General features: G+C 42.9%; 1 protein-coding gene across 1 annotated transcript; it reads right to left on the bottom strand.

Moving 5' to 3' along the window:
* Positions 1-9,329: 9,329 nt before the first annotated feature.
* polr1c (RNA polymerase I and III subunit C) lies at positions 9,330-19,119 on the bottom strand. The gene is made up of 9 exons (XM_004572056.4): positions 18,861-19,119; positions 18,469-18,540; positions 17,548-17,655; positions 17,243-17,375; positions 16,579-16,710; positions 16,321-16,473; positions 13,675-13,824; positions 13,459-13,575; positions 9,330-9,671 (listed from the first exon to the last, which is right to left on the bottom strand). Exons 1-9 carry the CDS (start codon positions 18,930-18,932, stop codon positions 9,553-9,555), a joined length of 1,056 nt encoding a protein of 351 aa, XP_004572113.1. The 5' UTR covers positions 18,933-19,119; the 3' UTR covers positions 9,330-9,552.
* Positions 19,120-22,812: the final 3,693 nt, after the last annotated feature.

Below are 22,812 nucleotides of genomic sequence, written 5' to 3' on the forward strand. Positions count from 1 at the left end.
GTGGTGTCCAAAAAAATGACGTGGGCTTCATAGATAATTGGGAAACTTTCTAGAGGAAACCTGGTCTTGTTAGGAGAGACGGAATCCATCCCTGGGCCTTACACAGAGTTTCTGTCTGATTTCTCAGACTTTTTATCTGATTTAGTTCTGAGCTCAGATAAAATAATTATTGTGGGTGATTTTAACATCCATGTAGATGCTAAAAATGACAGCCTCAACATGGCATTTAATCTGTTATTAGACTCAATTGGCATCTCTCAAAATGTAAAAGAACCCACCCACCACTTTAATCACACTCTAGATCTTGTTTTAACATATGCATAGAAACTGAACGTTTAACAGTGTTTCCTGAAAACCCTCTCCTGTCTGATCATTTCCTGATAACATTTACATTTACAATAATTGATTACACAGCAGTGGAGAGTAGACTTTATCACAGTAGATGTCTTTCTGAAAGCGCTGTAACTAAGTTTAAGAATATAATCCACCCACTGTTATCATCTTCAATGCCCTGTACCAACATAGAGCAGAGCAGCTATCTGAACACTACTCCAACAGAGGTCGATCATCTTGTTAATAATTTCACCTCCTCACTACGTACGACTCTGGATACTGTAGCTCCTGTGAAAACTAAGGTCTCTAATCAGAAGTACCTGACTCCGTGGTATAATTCTCAAACACGTACCCTAAAGCAGATGACTCGTAATCTGGAGAGGAAATGACGTGTCACAAATTTAGAGGATCATTATTTAGCCTGGAGAAATAGTTTGCTGCTTTATAAGAAAGCCCTCCGCAAAGCCAGAACATCTTACTATTCATCACTGATTGAAGAAAATAAGAACAACCCCAGGTTTCTCTTCAGCTCTGTAGCCAGGCTGACAAACAGTCAGAGCTCTGTTGAGCCAACCATCCCTTTAACGTTAACTAGTAATGACTTCATGAACTTCTTCACAAATAAAATTTTTATCATTAGAGAAAAAATTACCAATAATCATCCCACAGATGTAATATTATCTACAGCTACTCTTAGTACCATTGATGTTAAGTTTGACTCTTTTTCTCCAATTGATCTTTCTGAGTTAACTTCAATAATTACTTCCTCCAAACCATCAACGTGTCTTTTAGACCCCATTCCTACAAAACTGCTCAAAGAAGTCCTGCCATTAATTAATTCTTCGATCTTAAATATGATCAACCTATCTCTAATGATCGGCTATGTACCACAGGCCTTCAAGCTGGCTGTAGTTAAACCTTTACTCAAAAAGCATCTCTAGACCCAGCAGTCTTAGCTAATTATAGGCCAATCTCCAACCTTCCTTTCATATCAAAAATCCTTGAAAGAGTAGTTGTCAAACAGCTAACAGATCATCTGCAGAGGTTTATTTGAAGAGTTTCAGTCAGGTTTCAGAGCTCAGCACAGCACAGAAACAGCTTTGGTGAAGGTTACAAATGATCTTCTTATGGCCTCTGACAGTGGACTCATCTCTGTATTGGCTTCCCTTCATTGGCTCCCTGTTAAATCCAGAATTCAAAATCCTGCTAATCACATACAAGGTCTTAAATAATCAGGCCCCATCTTATCTTTTTTTTTTATTATTCACAATATTTTGTATTAATTGTGGACACAGTTTATAAAGAAAAAAGAAGAGGGAAAATACAAACTGTTTACATTGAATACAAAACAGAATTTCTCAGGTGAGAACATTGTTTTGCTCTTTTAATTTATCAAACAAGCGACAAAAAAAATCCCAGTAAAAGGAAAAAGAGAGAGAGAGAGAGAAAACAAAAACAAAAAACCCAACAAAACAACAAAAGCCACAACCTGGGAGGGATTATGATATTAACTAACCCTTCCCTTAAGAACCACTCAGAAGTTTGCTACGACATCACTGAGCTTCACGTTCCCATTAACACAGACAGACACCAGACCTCTATGGAGAAGCAAATCCGTTAGTCAGCTGGAACATCCTTAAGTTGAAGTTTAGAGAAGTTTTCCAGAAAAAACCCCGCATTTTATCAAATGTGCCCTTTTGGTTCTGGATGGAGCAGTGGATCTTTTCCAGACTGAGGCACGACATGAGATCAGCAAGCCACCGAACATGGAGGGGCGGGGCAGCGGCCTTCCACCTCATCAAAATTGTATGCCTAGCCAGGAGGGAACCAAAAGACAGCACCCTACGCTTTGCTCTGGGAATATACTTATAATCCTCTCCCGTTGTACCAAAGACAGCAAGTAGGGGGCTAGTTTCAGGCCGGTAGCCTTGTTCAAAGTGCAGAAAACCTCCTTCCCAAAATTTGCCAGGACAGGGCGGGTCCAAAACATGTGGGTTAGATTGGCATCATGAGACCCTCACCTGTTACAGCAAGGGTCTAAACTGAGATAAAGCTTAGCTAATTTGGATTTAGATAAGTGGGCCCTGTGGACTACTTTGAATTGTAACAGGGAATGACGGACGCAGAGTGATGTAGAATTTACCAGAGAAAGGACTGAGTCCTAGACGTCATCTGACATAGATATACCCAACTCCTTCTCCCATGTGGACTTGAAGCCTACAACGGGAGCTGGGGTTACACTGCAGTTTATTATAAATGCCTGATAGTTGGAAATTAAGGAGCTCGTCCAGTAAGTTAGCAGCTGGAGCTTCTGGAAAATTGGACAGGTGGGATTGCAAAAAATGTCTGAGTTGTAAATACCTAAAAAAGTGAGTTTTGGGATACTGTATTTTTTTGACAGCTGATCAAATGATACTAGTTTATTGTGTACAAAGAGATCTTTAAAGCAAATAATACCTGCTCTAGACCAGACCTGGAACAAGTTGTCCAAGGTTGGGGGGAGGAATAGGTGGTTTGAAAGGATGGGGCTTTGAAGTGAAAAATTATTAAGATTGAAATGTCTCCTGAACTGCGCCCACACCCTGAGGGAGTGCCGAATTATCGGATTAGATGTAAAGTTGTCAATGGATAAAGGAAGAGAAGAACCCAGAAAGAAGGCAAGAGAAATACCCTGCGTTGAGTCTAATTCCATTGCCAGCCAGCTGGTGGGTCCCACACCCTCCCCAGACTTTAACCACTAGGTCAGGGACCGAATATTGGCAGCCCAATAGTAAAAGCGGAAGTTGGTGAGTGCCAGACCCCCTTCAATCTTAGATTTCTGTAAATGCACCTTAGCTACCCGTTTACCCTTCCAAATATAAGAGGAGATTATAGAGTCTAGAGTTGTAAAGAAAGACTTGGAGATGAAGACTGGTAAAGATTGAAATAAGTATAAGAATTTAGGAAAGATGTTCATTTAAATTGAATGAATTGACTTTGTGTTCAGTTTGACCTATTTGTAGACCCTGAACAAGTTTACTGCTTCGAAAAAGCATTGCTAAGGGTTCAATAGCTAGATCAAATAACAACGGGCTAAGGGGGCAACCCTGACGTGTGCCTCGTTTAAGTTGGAATGGTTTTGATTTCTGGCTATTGGTGCAAACAGACACAACAGGGGAGAAGTATAGGTACTTGATCCATGAGATGAAATTGGGACCGGACCCAAATCTCTCCAGCACAGCAAATAAATAGTTCCATTCGACACGGTCAAATGCTTTTTCCGCATCAAGCGAAGAACACATTCTGGAGTGTCATTCTACCGAAAAGCTGTCTGGGCCAGGGAACTTCCCTGACTGCAGAGAGAAAATTGCAGCGCTAATCTCTTCTTTGAAAAATGGCGCATCCAAGATCTCTCTGTGGGTGTCTGCCAGCTCAAGAAAGTCTAAGCTTTTAAGAAAATTTGTGATTAGTGAGTGGTCGGTGGGAGATTCAGAGGAATAAAGCTTCAGATAATATTCCCTGAACGCATCATTGATTTTGGCATGATCAGTAACGAGCCCATCATCTGAGTTAATGGCGGTTATACACTGACATGGCTTTAGACCCCTTACTTGGTTAGCTAGGAGTTTGCCCGATTTCTCCCCATTCACAAAAAATCCAGAATGAAGAGTGACTTCCCTATAGACAAAAAGACAAGAAAAAAACCAAAACAAAAACACAAGGGAAGACTAACAGCGCACTCTGTTAGTGGAAACAGCACAGTAGAAAGGTATGGAAAAGAAACCCTAAAGCAAAAACAAACTAATAAAAATACTAACCACACCCTGCCACCCAGTAAAAACAGAGAGAAAAAAGGGGGGATATAGTTACATAGACAGTGGTAATGAAGGCAACACAAGTGAATAAATTAAATAAAAATAACTATAAATATAAATATATAAATTCTTCTACATCTGAGTTAAGATGGAACAGAAGGGTATGGAATTAAAACGCTACGTCACCTGACCATATCTCCGGCGCCGACAGTGAGTCCAGCACCTTTTGAAAAGGTTGTAAGGTGCTTAAAAAACAGAGGAAGGAAAAAAAGGGGGGGTTATCGTCCGAGTAAAGGTGCTGTGTTGATCAGAAAGGCAGTCTGTCTCAGTTACTGTGCGGGTGGCACAGTAGGTTGGTGGTCGATGTATCACCGGGCCTCTTCAACGGAGCGTAGCCACCTCCTCTCTCCTCCGGCTAAGGTGATATGGAATGACTCAAGGTTACAACCTCTCTTTATAGACTTTGAAGTTCTGTCATGTGGAATTCTTTTCAGTGTGTCATCATTCTATGAAAGAAGCAAACAGACTGCATGTCTGTGATGCCACAGAGTAGACCAGCTCTAGCCAAGCCGAGTCAGGAAGCCTTTCTAATTTGTAATGGAAGTGCGTACCACAATTTAGGAGCTCAGAGAGGAAGTGTGGGGCAAGACCATTTAATGCTTTAAAAACAAATAAAAGAATAAAATAAAAGAATAAACGGAACTCTAAAATGGACAGGCAACCAGTGTAGTGAGGATAAAACGGGAATAATATACTTGTCAGAGTACCTGGGTCATTGACTCAGCGTTTCAGTTTGGACTTTTGTCACTGTAGCTGACGCTGAAATGTTTGTGTGGGTTGATTCAGTAGCCTGATGGCCTGTGGATCAGTGTTGGTCAAGTTACTTGAAAAAAGTAATCAGTAACTAATTACTGATTACTTCCCCAAAAAAGTAATCCTGTTACTTTACTGATTACTTATTTTCAAAGGTAATTAATTACTTAGTTACTTAGTTACTTTTTAAAAACACGATTTACAACCTGAAGAGGTGATAAAGTGATAGATCTTTCAGCCCAATTCTACTTTTTCTGCATAATCCATCATACAAAATGTAATCAAATGGAAAAGTCTCTTTTTAAAACTTGTTTTATTAGTTTTAATCTTTTAACTTTATGCATCAAGCAAAAATGTAATTATCTGCAACATTCACTGACTGGAAGAAATTAGTTTAACATTTAAACCTATTTTCTGCACATTCCAGCACATAAAATAAAATATTTTGTGTGTTTACACTCAGTCTTTCAAATAGATGCAAGTAAAACACAGCAGAAAATAAATAAAGTCAAAGACTCAGCGGTCCTGTTGCTCTATTTTCACCTGTAAAGCAGGAGTGGGGTAGGCGGAGGTTTACCCTGGTGCAGGTGTGCCGCGGTCAGTGGAAGAATCCGCGAGTTTCTCTGTGAGTTTCCCATTACGTCGTAGCTACTCGGTGCTTGTTGGAGGTTTAGGGGTTTTTTTCGCTGTAAAAAGAAGTTTTCTTCCCACGCACAGCGGACACTAATGTTTTTGTCACTTTTTATGGAATCAAACTCAAAGTAAGGTCAGTACTTCCACGCTTTAAACGCTGCACGCTCACACTCTCTCTGCACTCGATATATGATCCACTGTTGATCTGCACACAGCTGTTGTCACGGACGTCGCACTCGCTTACGTCACTGTCATGAGACGTTCTCGCAGAAAAATCACGGTTTTAGTAACGCAGTAACGCAGCGTTCCTACGGGAAAGTAACGGTGATCTAATTACCGTTTTTGCAATAGTAATCCCTTACTTTACTCATTACTTGAAAAAAGTAATCAGATTACAGTAACGCGTTACTGCCCATCTCTGCTGTGGATTAGTGATGGGATTTACGGCTCTTTCGGCTCCAAACCGGCTCTTCAGGTTGTTTTGTTGCTTTAATTAATTTATTATTAACAATAATATAAAATTATGCACAAAAGTAATTACTAATGTAAAAAAGTGGCTTTATTTATATATGTTTATATATAAATAAATACGGTGGCCCCTAGAGACAAAACACGTACAAACTCCAAAGCTTTCACACTCCTGTATTGTCTGCCAGATGGTAGGAGTGTGAACAGTGTGTGCTGTGGGTGGGTGCTGTCCTTAATGATATAGTTTGCCCTGAGTGTTGTAAATGTCCTGTAGTGGTACTCCACAGATGAGTTGTGCCATTTTGATGACACGTTGGAGAGCCTTCCTGTCCTGAGTTCCCGTAGCACACTGTGATGGAGTTTGTCAGGATACTCTCCACTGTGCATCTGTAAAAGTTGCTGAGAAGTTTGGAGGTTAATCCAAATTTTCTCAGCTTCCCTAGGAAGAAGAGTCGTTGTTGAGACTTCTCGATGATCTGCCGTGTGTTATGGGTCCAGGTGAGATCCTCACTGATGTGGGTGCCAAGGAATTTGAATGTCTTCACCCTCTCCACCTGAGTCCTGTTGATGCATAGTGGGGCGTGCTGCTCTCTCCTCATTCTTGGGTCAATAACCATCTCCTTAGTCTTCTCAGCATTTAAGGAGAGATTATTTTCCAGGCACCAGCTGAGCCACCTCTTCCCTGTAGGCAGTCTCCTCTCCAGCAGTAATCAGCCTGACGATGGTTGTGTCATTTAATGATGGAGGTGTTGCTTTGGGAGGGGACACAGTCATAGGTGAACAGGTGTACAGGAGTGGACTGAGCACACAGCCTTGGGGAGTCGCTGTGCTCACTATCTTTGTACCTCATGTCCCGGTACCAACTCTGACTGCCTGGAGTCTGCCTGTGAGGAAGCCCAGGACCCAGAGACAGAGGGGGGTGTCAGTCCAAGAGTAGAGAGCTTTTTCATGGTGGGATGATGGTGTTGAATGCTGAGCTGTAGTCTATAAACAGCATTTGAACATACATGTCCTTGTTTCCGAGGTGTGAGAGGGCTGTGTGGATAGCTGCATTAACGGCGTCCTCGGGAGAGCGATTCCTCCGATATGCAAATTGCAGAGGGCCTAATCTGTCCGGGATGGCTTCTTTGATATGGGACATGACAATCCTCTCAGAACACTTCATTACAATTTGAAGTGAGTGCAATGGGGCGAAAGTCATTCAAACAGGTTATTTACGTGGGGAGGGGCACTATGATGGTGGTCTCGAAGCATGTGGGCACAGCTGACTGGGTGAGGGACAAATTGAAAATGTCTCTGAAGAGCAAACACTCAAAGCATGGCCTGGGATGTTGTCAGGGGAAATCAGTGATGTGTTGGAGGCCCTGCCACATTCGGCGGGATTCGAGTTGTTGTAGTATCCCTCCAGCTTCAGTCTGTATGTGGGTCATATCTGGCCTTTTTGTAGCGCTCTGTGCCACCAGAGGCAAACGCAGTGGAGTGTGCATGTAGCATGGAACGTACCTCACAGTTCAACCATGGTGTCTGATTTGGATATGTTTTGTAGCGCTTGGTGGGGACAATATTGTCAATGCATGTGGTGAGGTAGCTGGTGACCACTGGTGCATATTCCTTTAAATCCACAGAGCAGTCCTCTCTCATGGCAGCAGTCTTAAACACGTCGCAGTTTGTAGCACCAAAGCAGTTCTGAAGCACCGAATCAGTCTTTTCGCTCCAAGCTTTAGTAATTTTACTTACTTGGGGGGCTCGTTTGAGGAGCTGCCTGTTTGCCAGATAGAGGAACACAGAAATGTGGTCGGACTGTCCAAAATGCGGGCGAGGCACTGCCTTGTATGCACCTCTTACATTGCTGTAGACCTGGTCTATGATGTTGTTATTCCTTGTCGGAAAGCTCAAGTATTGATGGAACTTTGGGACCACAGTCCTGAGGGTGCAGTGATTAAAATCCCCGGCAGCAACAAACGCAGCAACTGGGTGAGCAGTCTCGTGTTTGCTGATGATGTCATGCAGTAGTCCTAGCGCTGTGGTCCAGTGTTGTTGATGTAAATGCATACACCGCCGCCTTTGTTTGTACCCGAGGCAGATGTGACGTACGGGACAAATCACGTTCCTTTTCACCTCAATATGGATGTATTGTAATTGGTCCAGCCCAGAGTCGATCATGACCACTCAATCCACCACCTTTCATTGTTTATAACGTTAGAAACAAACAAACAAACAACATCAGCCTACCTGGCAAATGCCCGGTATGCCCGATGGCCAGTCCAGCTGTGCAAAGTATCCACAACTTTTGGACAGTAGTGCATACAGTTGGGTCAATGGTATGTTTTTCATAGTTCTGCCTGTGCGGACCACAATGGTGAATTTGAAATCACACTGTCAAGACGGGACAGAAGTGCACACTTTTAGACTCAAAGGGCTCAACAGAAGTTCTGTAACTGTTTATGAGTTACATTATATACAGTCACCCATTATCACAAGCTCAAACGTAACTGGACAAACTAGTACAATTTTAAATGTAAGGAAAGGTTTTTGTAGTCTAGTCTAGAAAAATATCCCATTTCTTTGCCTTAAGAAAGTCTTTGGTTCGGTTTCCATTTTGCTTTGGGTCGCTATCCATGTAAAGCTCTGTCAGTTTTGTAGCATTTGACTGAAGCAGAGGACATAGTTTTGTGTGTTTCATAATACATCCTGATACTTCTATCACACAATCAATAAGCACTACTGACTTCATCCCACTGTCAACCATACATACCTATGCCATTACACTGCCTCCATCATATTTGATACATGTGGTGTCCAATCAAGAGTTGCTTCTCTCCTCCTCCGTGTCTCTTTTCCCAGCTTAATCTGTCCAAACATTCTTTACCAGAACTGTTTACATGCTTCCTGGTAGTCGGATCTGGGATTCTCCTTCTAGAAAATAAACAGTAATTTCTCTTGATTGCAGATTTTGGCGACGATAAACATACCTCCTTTTACTTTACTAAGTACATCCACTTCTGTGGTCTTCTGGACCTGTTGGCAGCGAGTTCCTTTTTTAACAATGAGTTTGGCATTCTTGCAGTGTTTTTCTCTCTAACTGAGAAGCTCGAAAACAAAATAGATCTCATGGTGGTCTCCTTCATTTGGACTGAAATCTCTTTGGATCTCATATTGTCAGTCAACTGTCCAATTTGGTTTTGAGTCTCTAACGATGGAGAACCGTGCATAAAAATAGCTGTAATTCCTAAACAGTTAATGCTATTTTATTTAGAAAAGAGAAAAAAGTGGAAAGTACTCTGACAGTCAATAATATTAAGATGTTTGTCTTCAATTCAACATTTGTTTAATGGAAAGTATACAAAATACCAGACAAAGCTGTATATACATACTCAGATGATACCAACAAAACACCTGCATTTTGAAATTTCTGTGTACTCTTTATCAGTATAGAATATTTGAACACAGTCATTCCACTGACAGCATAGTAAGAACCGTCCGAGGTCTGACGGGCTGCTCAGTCATCCTTTCATTCCATAGCAGTCGAGTCCAGTTCATTGAGAAACCTCTGACATTTAGCCACGAGGACCTTAATCGCCTCTGTGACTAAGACGTCTGGAGGCAGGATCCCGGTGGATTCCACTGTAACTGTAAAAGAAAAAACATCCATGGGCTAAAATAGTGTAAAGACAGTGATGCACGTATTCACGTATAAGATTGACGAACTGTGCGCTCTGAACAACCACAGACTATACCGTGAGTGCAGCTTGTTTATCTTCACGGAGACGTGGCTAACCGAGCTAACGCCGCAGGCTAACGTAGACCTATGCGGTTTCACATCCGTGAGAGCCGATAGGGACACGCAGGCCAGCGGAAAAAGCAGAGGTGGGGGACTCATTGTCTACGTTAACAACAGATATGCCGTCCGGACCTGGAGCTGCTAGCTGTTAGCTTGCGGCCATATTATCTACCTCGGGAGTTCAGTAATGTGATCTGTGTGTGTGTTTACATCCCTCCGAGGGCCGACGCAACAGCTGCCTGTGAGAAAATACACACAGTCACAGCAAGACTACAGACACAACACCCCGAGGCTTTCATTATTATATCTGGAGACTTTAACCATGCCACACTGGATTCTACTCTGGCTGCTTTTCACCAGTTTGTGAATTGTCCCACAAGGAGCAAAAGGACAATTGACCTACTGTATGCTAATGTGAGAGATGCATACAGAGCCACCCCCCTCCCCCCACTAGGGAAGTCAGACCACAACCTGGTTTACCTACAGCCACAATACACACCCCTCGTCCAAAGGCAGCCTGTCACAACGCGCTCCATCCGGAGATGGACCCCAGAAAAGGAGGATGCTCTGAGAGACTGCTATGACACCACAGACTGGGATGTGCTCCTGAGCCCACATGGTGAGGACATAGAGGGGGCGACACACTGTCTTACAGACTACCTCAACTTTTGTGTGGACACGGTCGCCCCTGCTAAGACGGTACGGTGTTATCCTAATAACAAACCGTGGGTAACACAGGAAGTCAAAGCTGTCCTCAACATGAAGAAGAAGGCTTTCAGGAGCAAAGTGAAGGAGGAGATGAAAGCAGCACAGCGGGAGGTGAAACGCTGCCTGAGGGAAGCAAAGGACACCTACAGGAGGAAGGTGCAGAAGTTGGAGAGGAACAATATGAGGGAGGTCTGGAATGGTGTGAAAACCATCACAGGCCACAACACCAAGAAAAGCACAGTGGGGGGACTGTGGAGAAGGCAAACGAACTCAACAACTTCTTCAACAGGTTTGACCAGCCCACAACCCCCCCACCCTCACCCTCACCTTCACTGCAGAGTCCTCTCCCCACTCTCCTGCCTCCCTCGCTTCCCCCCCTTCCTGACACCATGACACCCCCCTCCTCCAATCCCTCTCTCAGCAGCAAGACATCTCCCCCCCTCCCCTCCTCCCAAACATCTCCCAGTGTCACAGTGGATCAGGTCAGGAGACAACTGAGGAAGCTTCGCTCCAGAAAGGCAGCAGGCCCAGACAAGGTGTGTCCTAGGATGCTTAAGGCGTGTGCTGCTGAACTTGGGGAGCCGCTACAACGAGTCTTCAACCTCAGTCTGCGACTGGGGAGAGTGCCCGCCCTATGGAAGACATCCTGCATCGTCCCGGTCCCCAAAAAGAACCGGCCCAATGAGCTGAATGACTTCCGACCGGTGGCACTGACGTCACATCTTATGAAGACTCTAGAGCGGCTCTTCCTCAACCTCCTCCGACCACAGGTACAACATGCCCAGGACCCACTACAGTTTGCATACAAGGCGGGTGTTGGAGTGGAGGATGCCATCCTGTACCTCCTACACAGAGCCCACTCACACCTGGATGGGGGAAAAGGCACGGTCAGGATCCTGTTTCTTGACTTTTCCAGTGCCTTTAATACCATCCGGCCCTGTATGCTTCAGGAAAAACTGAACAGGATGGAGGTGGACCCCTGCCTGGTGGCTTGGATCTCCGACTACCTCACCGACAGACCACAGTACGTCAGGCTGAAGGACATCACGTCTGACACTGTGGTCAGCAGCACAGGAGCACCACAGGGAACTGTGCTGTCCCCTCTTCTCTTCACCCTGTACACCTCTGACTTCTGCTACAACTCTGAATTATGCCATATTCAGAAGTTTGCAGATGACACGGCCATCATGGGGTGTATCTGGGATGATCAGGAAGAGGAGTACAGAAGTCTGGTGAGGAACTTTGTCGCATGGAGTCACACAAACCACCTGCAACTCAACACCTCAAAGACTAAGGAACTGGTTGTGGACTTCGGGAGGTCCAGAGAAGGTCCACTGCCAGTTCAGATAGAGGGGGAGGAGGTGGAGGTGGTCAACAAGTACAAGTACCTCGGGCTGTGGGTGGACAATAAACTGGACTGGTCATGCAACACAGAGCACCTGTATAAAAAAGCCCAAAGCCGACTGTACTTCCTCAGGAGGCTGAGGTCTTTTAACATCTGCAGGAAGCTCCTGAGGATGTTTTACCAGTCGGTGGTTGCTGGAGTACTTTTCTATGCTGTGGTGTGCTGGGGGAGCAGCACAGCAAAGAGGGACTCATCCAGGCTGGAGAAACTGATCAGGAGGGCTAGCTCTGTGGTCGGCATGAAGCTGGACACTCTGGTGACAGTGGCAGAGAAAAGGACATTAAAGAAACTGCTGGACATTATGAACAATGCTGGGCATCCTCTGCACACGGCCATTAACAACCAGAAGAGTCTGTTCAGTGACAGGTTGCTTCTCCCCAAGACAAGAACTAACAGACTTAAAAACTCCTTTGTCCCACACGCCATCAGACTGTTTAACTCCTCTCTGGAGGGGAGAGGGAGGGGAAACAGGAGGACAAAGGAGGGGGGAACAACTAAGCTGTAGTGCCTCTTCACCTCACTGTGCAATACCTTTTGTGCAATACTTTTTGTAAATAGTCAACAGTGCAATAGACTCAATACTTGAAATGTGCAATTCACTTGTATTTTTATTTTTTATTCCTATTTATTCTATTTATCCCCTTTGTATATTTTATTTATATTTGTCTCTGTATTTATATATGTGTGTGTGTGTGTGTGTGTGTGTGTGTAACTTCGGTCGTTGCTGTGCTTTTTTGGAAGTCGAATTTCCCAGAGGAACCCACCCGAGGGATTAATAAAGTTCTATCCTATCCTATCCTATCCTTCAAAGTCTGTGCAAGTGTAGAAATTAGTGCTGTCAGCGTTAATCTTGTTAAAATGACGTTTACGCCATAACCGCATTAACGTGGCAAATCTCTGTTAGCAAGTTAGCGCGGATCACCGGCGCTAACGTGTTAACGAGCTAACCGTGCAGCCCCACGGGGTCCTGAGTTATCGCATTCAAAAGATTTTCAGAAAACTCGACCTCTGACCCCTGGCTTTAAGTTTGAGGTCACTGAACTCGTCTGAGGGTTTTAGTAGATGCACCTATGGTATCAATTTCACAACTCTAGGTGAGTAATGCAATCACAAACTTAAGTGTCCACGTCGCCCACCCAGTAGGGTGACTACAACAACCAATCAGCTTATTCTGGCCGAGGGGTAAACACCGAAAAGAACACCGACTAATAATCAGTACAGATATAGTTTAGCATACAAGTGAATGCGCATCTGTCCAACACCAAGACTCATTATCATTTATCATTTCAGGTATGGATTGACCCCTTGAATAAAGCAGCAGTGGTTTCACAGCATATAGACTTCAGATTCTTTGAATGCCGCGATCTCTCAAACTGACTCTGTTACAGACTGTGTGTGGAATAAACAAAGAGACAGGGCACTGATTCATGGTTTTAGGAGTGGCTAGGCCACTGTAAAAGGAATATTTGCATTTTTATCAGTGAGTTTGCATGGTGTCTTATAGCAGCTACACATGAACGTACAGATGAAATGGTCTCGCACTCGTCCAAGCTTCACCACATTCTTCAGGTCACTGTGTCGGAGGACTTCCCGGCTGCATGTGTCCAGGCGACTGTTCACAACTTTGGCAACCTTTGTCCCTTAAATACACAAAAAATGTGATAACATTCGCAGCATCAGGTGACTGATTGCAGGTTAATACAATGTAACTTGTTGAATTTAAGTGAAGCCACTCTTACCATTAATATCTTCCAGGTCTATAACTCCTCGTGAGAAGCACTGTTTTAATCGCTCCGCCTTCTCTCCCTCCACCACCTCCAGGAGGGTGATCTCTGGGAGGAGGCGGTAACTCGCTGTGGCCACTGGGGAGAACTTGGCATGGTCTTTGCCTAAACACACAACAGAGGACACACTTTAGCATTAGGCAGCAGAAAATACTGTTTACAGACTATCCCGTTATTTGGACTGATAACATCCAAGTAGTATGTAAACTGCTGCATTCACTTCAGCACATCCTGAAAACATTCCACCCTTAGCTTGAGATGTTTTAGTAGTGCACCAGCCACATACCCAGGGTCACCTGTTAACTCACATTTCATCTTGTACTTGAACTCCCTGCAGCCAGAACGTGATATTATGGAAAAAGTCAGCCACTCCTGTACGCCACCATTTGGTGCACACACCTATCTAAAGCCCTACAAACACACACGCACACACATCTCACTGAAAGTCTCAAAACACAATGGACACATATGGAATTATGTAGTAAACAAAAAAGTGTGAAATAACTCAAAACATGTTTGATATTTTAGGTTCTTCAAAGCAGTCACCCTTTGCTTGGATTACTGCTTGTCACGCATTCCCTGAAATGCTTCTCTTGTCCTGAAGGAGTTCCCAGAGATGCTGAGCACTTGTTGGTCCTTTGGCCTTCACTCTGCGCTCCATCTCATCCCAAACCATCTCCATTGAGTTTAGGTAATTTTGAATAAATCCCCAACAGTGTCACCAGCAAAGCACCCCCCCACCATCACACCCCCTCTCCTCCATGCTTCAGTAGTATGAGGGTCCACACAGATGTCCGTTGGCCAGGCCTTTTTTTGTGACTGTATGTACTCATCTGCTGAGAATTTACATTACAACCCAACAACTATGAATTCAAAGAAATATAACAGGAATTACTATTCAGGAATCTGGCCTCCAGCTGCTCGTGTCGATGTCCGCAGCAAAGTGTAATCCAGGCATTATAGCCGATTCAGTGTTGCCAATTAATGCATGTGCATACACATCTTTGGACTGTGGGAGGGAGCCAGCGTACCTTGAGAGAACCCACACACACAGGAAGAGCATGCAAACTGAGGACGGAGAGCCCCTGACCGACCAGTGGATTCAAACCCAGGAGTTTCAAACCCTAATGGGACCACGTGTATCCCAAACCAATAAAGTGTGACATGGAAGCACTTCAACATATAAAATGTTGTTAAATCAAAGATTGTTTAAAACACTATTGTATAATGTTACTGGAGCCAGATGTAACACATATATCCCAATGGTTTGTGTCGGACTGAGAAATTTCTTAATATCAGTTTGATGAAATTAATCTGAAGATGTTTCTAAGCTGCAGATTCTAAGTGTGTGCTTAGAAACCATCAAAGGTTGGATGGCCGACAACTTCCTCCAACCTAATGAAGAAAAGACTGAAGTCCTTGTATGTGCTCCAGACAGACATGTACCTGACATAATGAATGCTCTTGGTCCTCTTTCAACATTTGTGAAATCGTCTATCAGGAACCTCGGGGTAACCTTTGATTCTGCTCCTACCCTGGATGTCCACGTCAAATCTCTGGTTCGGTCCTGCTTCTATCATTTAAGAAGCATTTCTAAATTGAGCCCTACAGTGTCTCATACTGAACTGGAGATTGTTATTCATGCATTCATTTCATCACGATTGGACTACTGTAATTCACTGTTTACATGTCTAAACAAAAACTCCCTGGAGCGTCTGCAGATTGTCCAAAATGCTGCAGCAAGGCTTCTGACAAAACATCTAAATGGTAAATAAATGGCCTGTATTTATATAGCGCTTTTCTAGTCCCTAAGGACCCCAAAGCGCTTTACATATCCAGTCATCCACCCATTCACGCACACATTCACACGCTGGTGATGGTAAGCTACATTGTAGCCACAGCCACCCTGGGGCGCACTGACAGAGGCGAGGCTGCCGGACACTGGCGCCACCAGGCCCTCTGACCACCACCAGTAGGCAACGGGTGAAGTACTCTCATGTAACACCGTTGCTTATACAGCTGCACTGGCTCCCTGTTGAATTCAGAGTCCACTTTAAGATTCTGGTTCTGACCTTTAAGGCTCTTCAAGAACAAGCACCAGCCTACATCATTGAACTTTTACAGCCCTATGTCCCTAGCAGGTCCCTGAGGTCTTGTGATCAGGGCCTACTTGTTATTCAGTATACAAGACTGAAAAGCAAGGGTGACAGAGCTTTTGCCACTGTGGCCGCCAGACTGTGGACTCTCTTCCTCAGAACTTAAGATCTGCAGACTCAGTGATTACTTTTAAAAAGCAGCTAAAAACATCTTTTTAAAATTGCATTTTGTTAACTTTTGACTGTTTTTTTCTTTTATACCTTGTGAAGCACTTTGTGATCTTTTATCTAGAAATGTGCTATATAAATAAAATTTTACTTACTTACTTACTTACATGTTACATTACCTACTTACTGCAGTGTATTATGAGCATCTCTGTCCAGCCAATAGAAATAATGCATTGTTATTATAATGTAAATAATAATAATAATAATGCTCCTGTTTCTGTTTGCCTGTTTAGTGTCTCTATCTTCAGCACTGCAGCCGCTCAGAGACAAAGCTTACCAATTCCTTTGACACAGTGCATGACAATGTCCAGCTCTTGTCCCGGTCGTAGCTGAGCTATCAGAATGTCATCATGCACAGGCCCAATACAGCAGTCTGCAAACACGTCTGCCTGGTTCCCGATGGGGACCCACTTTATGTCCTTGGAATAAACTATGAGCAGATAAAAGTGGACAGAGCAGATATCTGCAATTAGACAGGAATACTTTTTTTTTACTAGGATATCTGCACCATTTTGTGACACCTAAAAATACCCACCCATGTGGTTTAAGTACAGCTCTCGTGGGTCTGATGAGTCTTTGCTTGCTCTGGGATTCCTGCTGCACTTAATCTTCAGCTGCAGTTGAATTGTGTCTATTTCTGAACCCTCTTCCTCTGCAGACTCCTCCCCTAAAAAAACCAAAGCAGCATTTTAGACATGTTGCTTAACATGCTGCACATCATCACTGTTAAATCAAGTGCAGGAGACACTGGAAATTTGCAGCTCATGAAATTATAAAAAGTGATTATTTAGTCTTTCAGTCACAGCACAAACCTGCGGACAGATGGCTGACTCCACATTCACGTGGAGTCACAGCTTTTTCCCCACCAAGCACAGCTACAGGACGAGATGTGTTTTAAAGGTACTAATGCTCATAACGCATGAATGAACGAGGCAACTAGAACATGGCATAAGTAGGAAGCAGGCATGACCTCTCCGTCATATCTGTTTCAGATGCTCAGTACAACTGAGGTCAGGCTCATTGTCAAGTTTCAGTTTCTGCAGCACAGCAGGAAAACTGTCTTTATTCTTAGACTTATGACTAAGCAAGATGTTATCTAAACCGGCACTTTGTCACATGACAAGAAGATGACACAGTGGGATAAAATGAGCATTGGTGTCAACTGCCTTATGGGTGAGTGGTTCAATATGATGCTTTACCAGTGTTTCTGTACTCAAACAGATGAGGGTCAGCTTTGATGGGGATGAGGCCTAATCTGTGGGCCAGGACTTCGTCTTGGACAATGGAGGTATTACTATAGATGAACACCTTTTCTGTAGCCATAGTAGGCACCTAAAAAAAATTAAATAATAATTAGCAGCTTTCAAAATATATTTGCATAAAATGAATAAACTAAATGCCTAAATTCACAAAATGTACACGTTCTTCATCAACCAAAGTCCCTCACATAATGAAAGTTCAAGACCAGGTCTGAAACCGTAGTGACACAACAAAACAAGCTCACCTCTGCCAGTAAGATCCTTCTGAAGGCATTGGCAATGGCTGCATCAATCCCCACCATGTCGAACTCCATACTGTTTTCATCCAGATGCACGACATCGATTCTGAAGTTCTGCAAAGAAACAGGAGAGTTCCATTTCTATTTAGAATCGCACGCATTTGTTAAAGGCACAAGTCAAGCACTGGTCTTATTTAGCACGTTAGTCACTCTAGTCTGTACACATCTTTGTCCAAATACACATTCAATACTTTTTACTGGTGGACAGACAAATGTAAGGAAAAGGCAGGTGACTAACATAACCTAAAGGTGCTGCTGGCGTCGAATCAGGCCAGGAATGATGCTTAGAGTAATTATGACCCTGTGGTGTGTTAAAAGCAGTACTTTGGTTAAATGCTTTAAGTTACTACTGAACGGCTGCACTTCAGCCGCATCTCGATTACTTGATTAAAAATGAAATGTGGTGGTATGCATAGGTGAAATTACAAATCTGTTGCTGTGCAAACATTTAGGGGTGGCTGTAGCTCAGGTGGCAGAGCAGGTCAGCCACTAATCAGAAGGTCGGTGGTTCGATCCCAGGCTGCCTCCTGGCTGCATGCCAAATATCCTTGGGCAAGATACTAACCCCGTGTTTGCCTACTGGTGGTGGTCAGAGGGCCCGGTGGCGCCAGTGTCCAGCAGCCTCGCCTCCGTCAGTGCGCCCCAGGGCAGCTGTGGCTACAATGTAGCTGCCATCACCAGTGTGTGAATGGGTGGATGACTGGATGTAGTGTGAAGCGCTTTGGGGTCCTTAGGGACTAGAAAAGCGCTATACAAATGCAGGCCATTTATACACATTTTGGAAAAGCCATGTGAGATTTACAGAAGAAAACTGATGACATTCGTCCTCCCAGCGTTTACAGGGCCACCGCAGTGACAACGTTTTACCTTTTGAAATTTCTCCACGTTCCAAGTGTCGTCATATCCGGGGTAGTTTCCAGGGAAATCCGTAGTATGAACCTAAGAGCAACAGATAAATAATGGCTGAGAGTAATAAGAGACAACAACAGCACACAGGTCCACAAGTATGATCAGACACATTCTGTCGGGGATACCTAGTTTGGCACGACACCGGCAGGTGATACTACTAGTGAATAATCAACGCAGAAACACATTCTGCTTTCACCTCCTTGTTGTATATTATAATAAGTGCTCATTAAGTAATATTAATGCAGTCCGTGTCAAACACGCGTATCAGTTAAAGCGTGTCAGTCAGAGCCTCACTACCCCACAGAGGACATGCTGTACGTCTCCAAATCCACGATCACAGCCGCACTTACATTCGTCACACCAAATTCTCCCAATATTACTCGATTCCGAATTTCTTCCACGTTCTCCATGCGGGCTGCCATTTTGCCGAGTGGGCGGGGAGTCTTTGGCTCCGCCCGCACCTCCTTTACGGTTCTCTCCTCTCCATCAGCAGCTGTATGAATCAGGGGGTTTCTCTCTAATATGCACGCGGAGAAATTTGGCTCTTATACGGGAGACAAGATCAAAATTGCAGCATCGGGTGTTTTTCACAGTATGCTCATACTGCAGTGTTCATGGACTTTGCGCCAGTTCACACTGAGTGATGAATAAAAACTGCAGTCATTCGTCAGTAGCACTCGGAGGCACTGTGTGGTTATCGGTGATGAATAATCAGTTCTTTGTGGTTGATATGGTGGTGATAGACGCAAAGGCCAACATCAAGCACTCAGCCTACGAAAAAGAACTCGGTGGGATAAACTGTGCATTGAGTAAAAGTCAGTCGTTTAAAAATGATCTAGTTTCAAGTCTTGATTTCCGCTTTAGTTTTTGGCGTCTCCCCCATCCTTATTTCATGATTTGGTTTGGTCCAGGTGCACGCGCTCCTAGCTGATGCTGAGCGCTAGAAGGGGGTGCTTGTTTTTGTCCTTTTATTCAACATGTAATTGGTGCAGGCAGACCCTTTTTAAAAATCACTTCATCTGACGACCTGCTGCCAGGCCAAACCTCTGGCTCAGCTGTCCGGCTCTGCGTATACACTCCGAAATCTGAAGAAGTAGGTGAGATTTTTTGTGTTAAAAATGTGTCAGATTAATAATAAATAATAATAATAATACATTTTATTTAAATAGCGCCTTTCAAAGCACCCAAGGACACTGTACAACAGATAAAAACTGGAAATATACACAATGATAAAAATAGAAGATAAAGTTAAAACATACAGAAATTTAAGAATAGGCAATTTTAAACAGATGAGTTTAACACATTTTAGTTGCCTTTACCGTGTTAAATAATAATAATATATTAATATATGTATATATATATATATATATATATAGTTTAATTATCATTAACAATATTAAAAAGTTAAATAAAATGGCTTGCACATGTCTCATCAATCTTACACAAAATCAAAAAAAAAAAAAACTATTTATCTCTGCAAAATATTGATCCATGTCTGCTCAGTGTTATATTTTTAGGGCCGGAGCCTTACACTATGGACCAGGGTTTTGACTTATCCAGGTAACATCAGGGTTAACCCTGGGTAAATTGCCATGGTAACCTGTTCTGGAGTAGGTTTGAAATCATTGCCTACTGACCAATCAATTCTCCAGAAAATAGTGTCACCATTCCATGTCTGACAGAGTATTAGGGGCACATTAAGTTAAACAAAAAGTGTTAATTTTCAGATTAAAGATGGAATTTTGAGATTAAACTTAAAATACTATTTTGAGAAAAAAGTTGAAATGTGGAGACTGCAGTTGTCATTTTAAGCCAGGGCTGTCGAACTGCAGGCCTCGAGGCCCGGTGCCCTGCAGGTTTTAGATATCACCGTGGGTCACCACACCTGAATCAGATGATTAGTTCATTAACAGGCTTCTGGAGAAGTTCAAGAGGAGGTTGCTGAGGAGGTCATTTAGCCATTTAAATCAGCTGTGTTGGATCAAGGACACATCTAAAACCTGCAGGACACCGGCCCTCGAGGCCTTGAATTTGACTCCCCTGCTCTAGAAAATGCCATGCATAGACGTCGTCATCTATTGTATTGGGTCTTGTGATACAACATACATCGTGTTTATTGCTTGAGGGTGTAAACCATCATTATCCTTGCGTCTGTCCAATGCCAGGTATTTCATTTTGTGCACAGTCGTGTGTTCTTCCTTCTGACCAGATGCAGCTTTCTGCAATCTTTTCAAAGCTCTTACAAGGAAATTATTTCCTTCTAACTAAAAACAATTCTGAAGTATGATCACAAACTCATGTACACAAAGCGTTTTCTAGAAGGCTTTAATCTCCACATTTCAACTTTACTCTCAAAATATTATTTTGAAGTTAATCTAGAAATTTTGAATCTAATCTCATAATGATCAATAATATATATTTTTTCTTAATGTGGTCCTAATATTCCTTTGTATCCCTCGGACCTCTGTGCTCAAACAGCAGGAGGGCCTGAAGTTTAATAATACCATGTAATGTCTTTATGTTTCCCTGGATCTGGATCCGGTCTTTTATCAGTTCCCAGAGTCAGAACCAGACACGGAGAAGCTGCATTCAGCTTTTATGCTCCTTATATCTGGAACAAACTCCCAGAAAGCCTCAGATCAGCTGAAACACTCAGTTTATTTAAATCCAGGTTGAAGACTCACCTGTTCTCAGCTGCATTTGAATAAAGCACCAAATCCACACTTTAAGCTTAAATTTCAAAACTTACATTTAACTACTGATTTTATCTACTGTTCTGATTTTATCTGTTTTGATTTTATATACTGTTGTTTGTTTGTTTGTTTGTTAGTTAATTAGTTAGTTTATTTGCTTGTTTTAATCAATTTTAAATCATGCTTTTTATTTGTTCTTATTTCTAATGTCTCTGTAAAGCACTTTGAATCACCTTGTTGTTGAATTGTGCTATACAAATAAACTTGCCTTGCCTTGCCTTGCCTAAAGAGCATCTGCAACAAATAATAAATAATGTAGATTTTTAATGCAATGCTTTCTCTGTTAGCAGCAAACATTGCAATATTTTTATTGTTCTATAAGCTTTCATATCAGATCCTGAAACAGGACATCTGCTATGTACTTGCACAACTTCTATCAAATTTGCACTATGTTTGAATTGTGTTTTTATATGTAATCTTTACTCTTGAACCATAAACAGCAGAGTCTGTAGATAAAGAAGTAAAAACTAAAACTGTTGGGAACGTGTGTTATAGATTCTCGTGGAGTTTTTTGTTAATCGGTCACATTTATAGTTCACCTTGTAATCGGAAGGTTGCTGGTTCGAGCCCCGGCTCGGACAGTCTCGGTCGTTGTGTCCTTGGGCGAGACACTTCACCCGTTGCCTACTGGTGGTGGTCAGAGGGCCCGGTGGCGCCAGTGTCCAGCAGCCTCGCCTCTGTCAGTGCGCCCCAGGGTGGCTGTGGCTACAATGTAGCTGCCATCACCAGTGTGTGAATGGGTGGATGACTGGATGTAGTGTGAAGCGCTTTGGGGTCCTTAGGGACGAGTAAAGCGCTGTACAAATACAGGCCATTTACCATTTTACTTTGATCTGTGACAAACTGACGTGATTTCCACATCTCCTTTATCAGGTTGTGGGACTGTATTTAAATTAATTAAAATCTTATTGTGTATTGTATCCTTTTTACGAAAGTGTTGCATTTTATTGGTATATGGTTTTGATCTTCACAATTTTTTCTTTTTTTTTATAAATCACAGTTTGATAACATCTCTGAGAAGGTGGCACTCATAGGGATCATTTTCTGTAGAAGGGTCATATGATGTGAACTCGCAGGGGAAACGCTGGGTTAACTTGAGTTGATAACCTTCACTCACTGTGTTTTACACACCACTGTGCAGTTAATCGTGAGTTATTATTATATTAAGATATGGGGAACTTCAGGCATTTTTCATTCATGAAACACTCTTAATAAAAGGTAGAGATTCAGTTCAACAGCTAGAACTAGATTAGATGAAAACATTGACAATTTTAATGACCAATAAAAATGCAGCATTAAAGAGGTGAAACGTGGAAGTTTTAGCAGTTTCCCAGAGAACTGTCATGGAGTCTGTTAACTCCAAAAGAATGAATGTTATTTAGACGTTGGTACTGTACTGTTTGTGCAAAACTGGCAGTGAAAAGAGATGTTGACTGAGCTAAACACCAATTTAATTAACAGTAATAGTGCACAGAAGCATATTATGGACTACTGATGAATGATGTCTGCATCCACTGAGAGAGAAATAGAATATGTCCCTGGGTAATAT

Source organism: Maylandia zebra, linkage group LG13 (genome assembly GCF_041146795.1).
Source record: "Maylandia zebra isolate NMK-2024a linkage group LG13, Mzebra_GT3a, whole genome shotgun sequence".
NCBI lineage: Eukaryota > Metazoa > Chordata > Actinopteri > Cichliformes > Cichlidae > Maylandia > Maylandia zebra.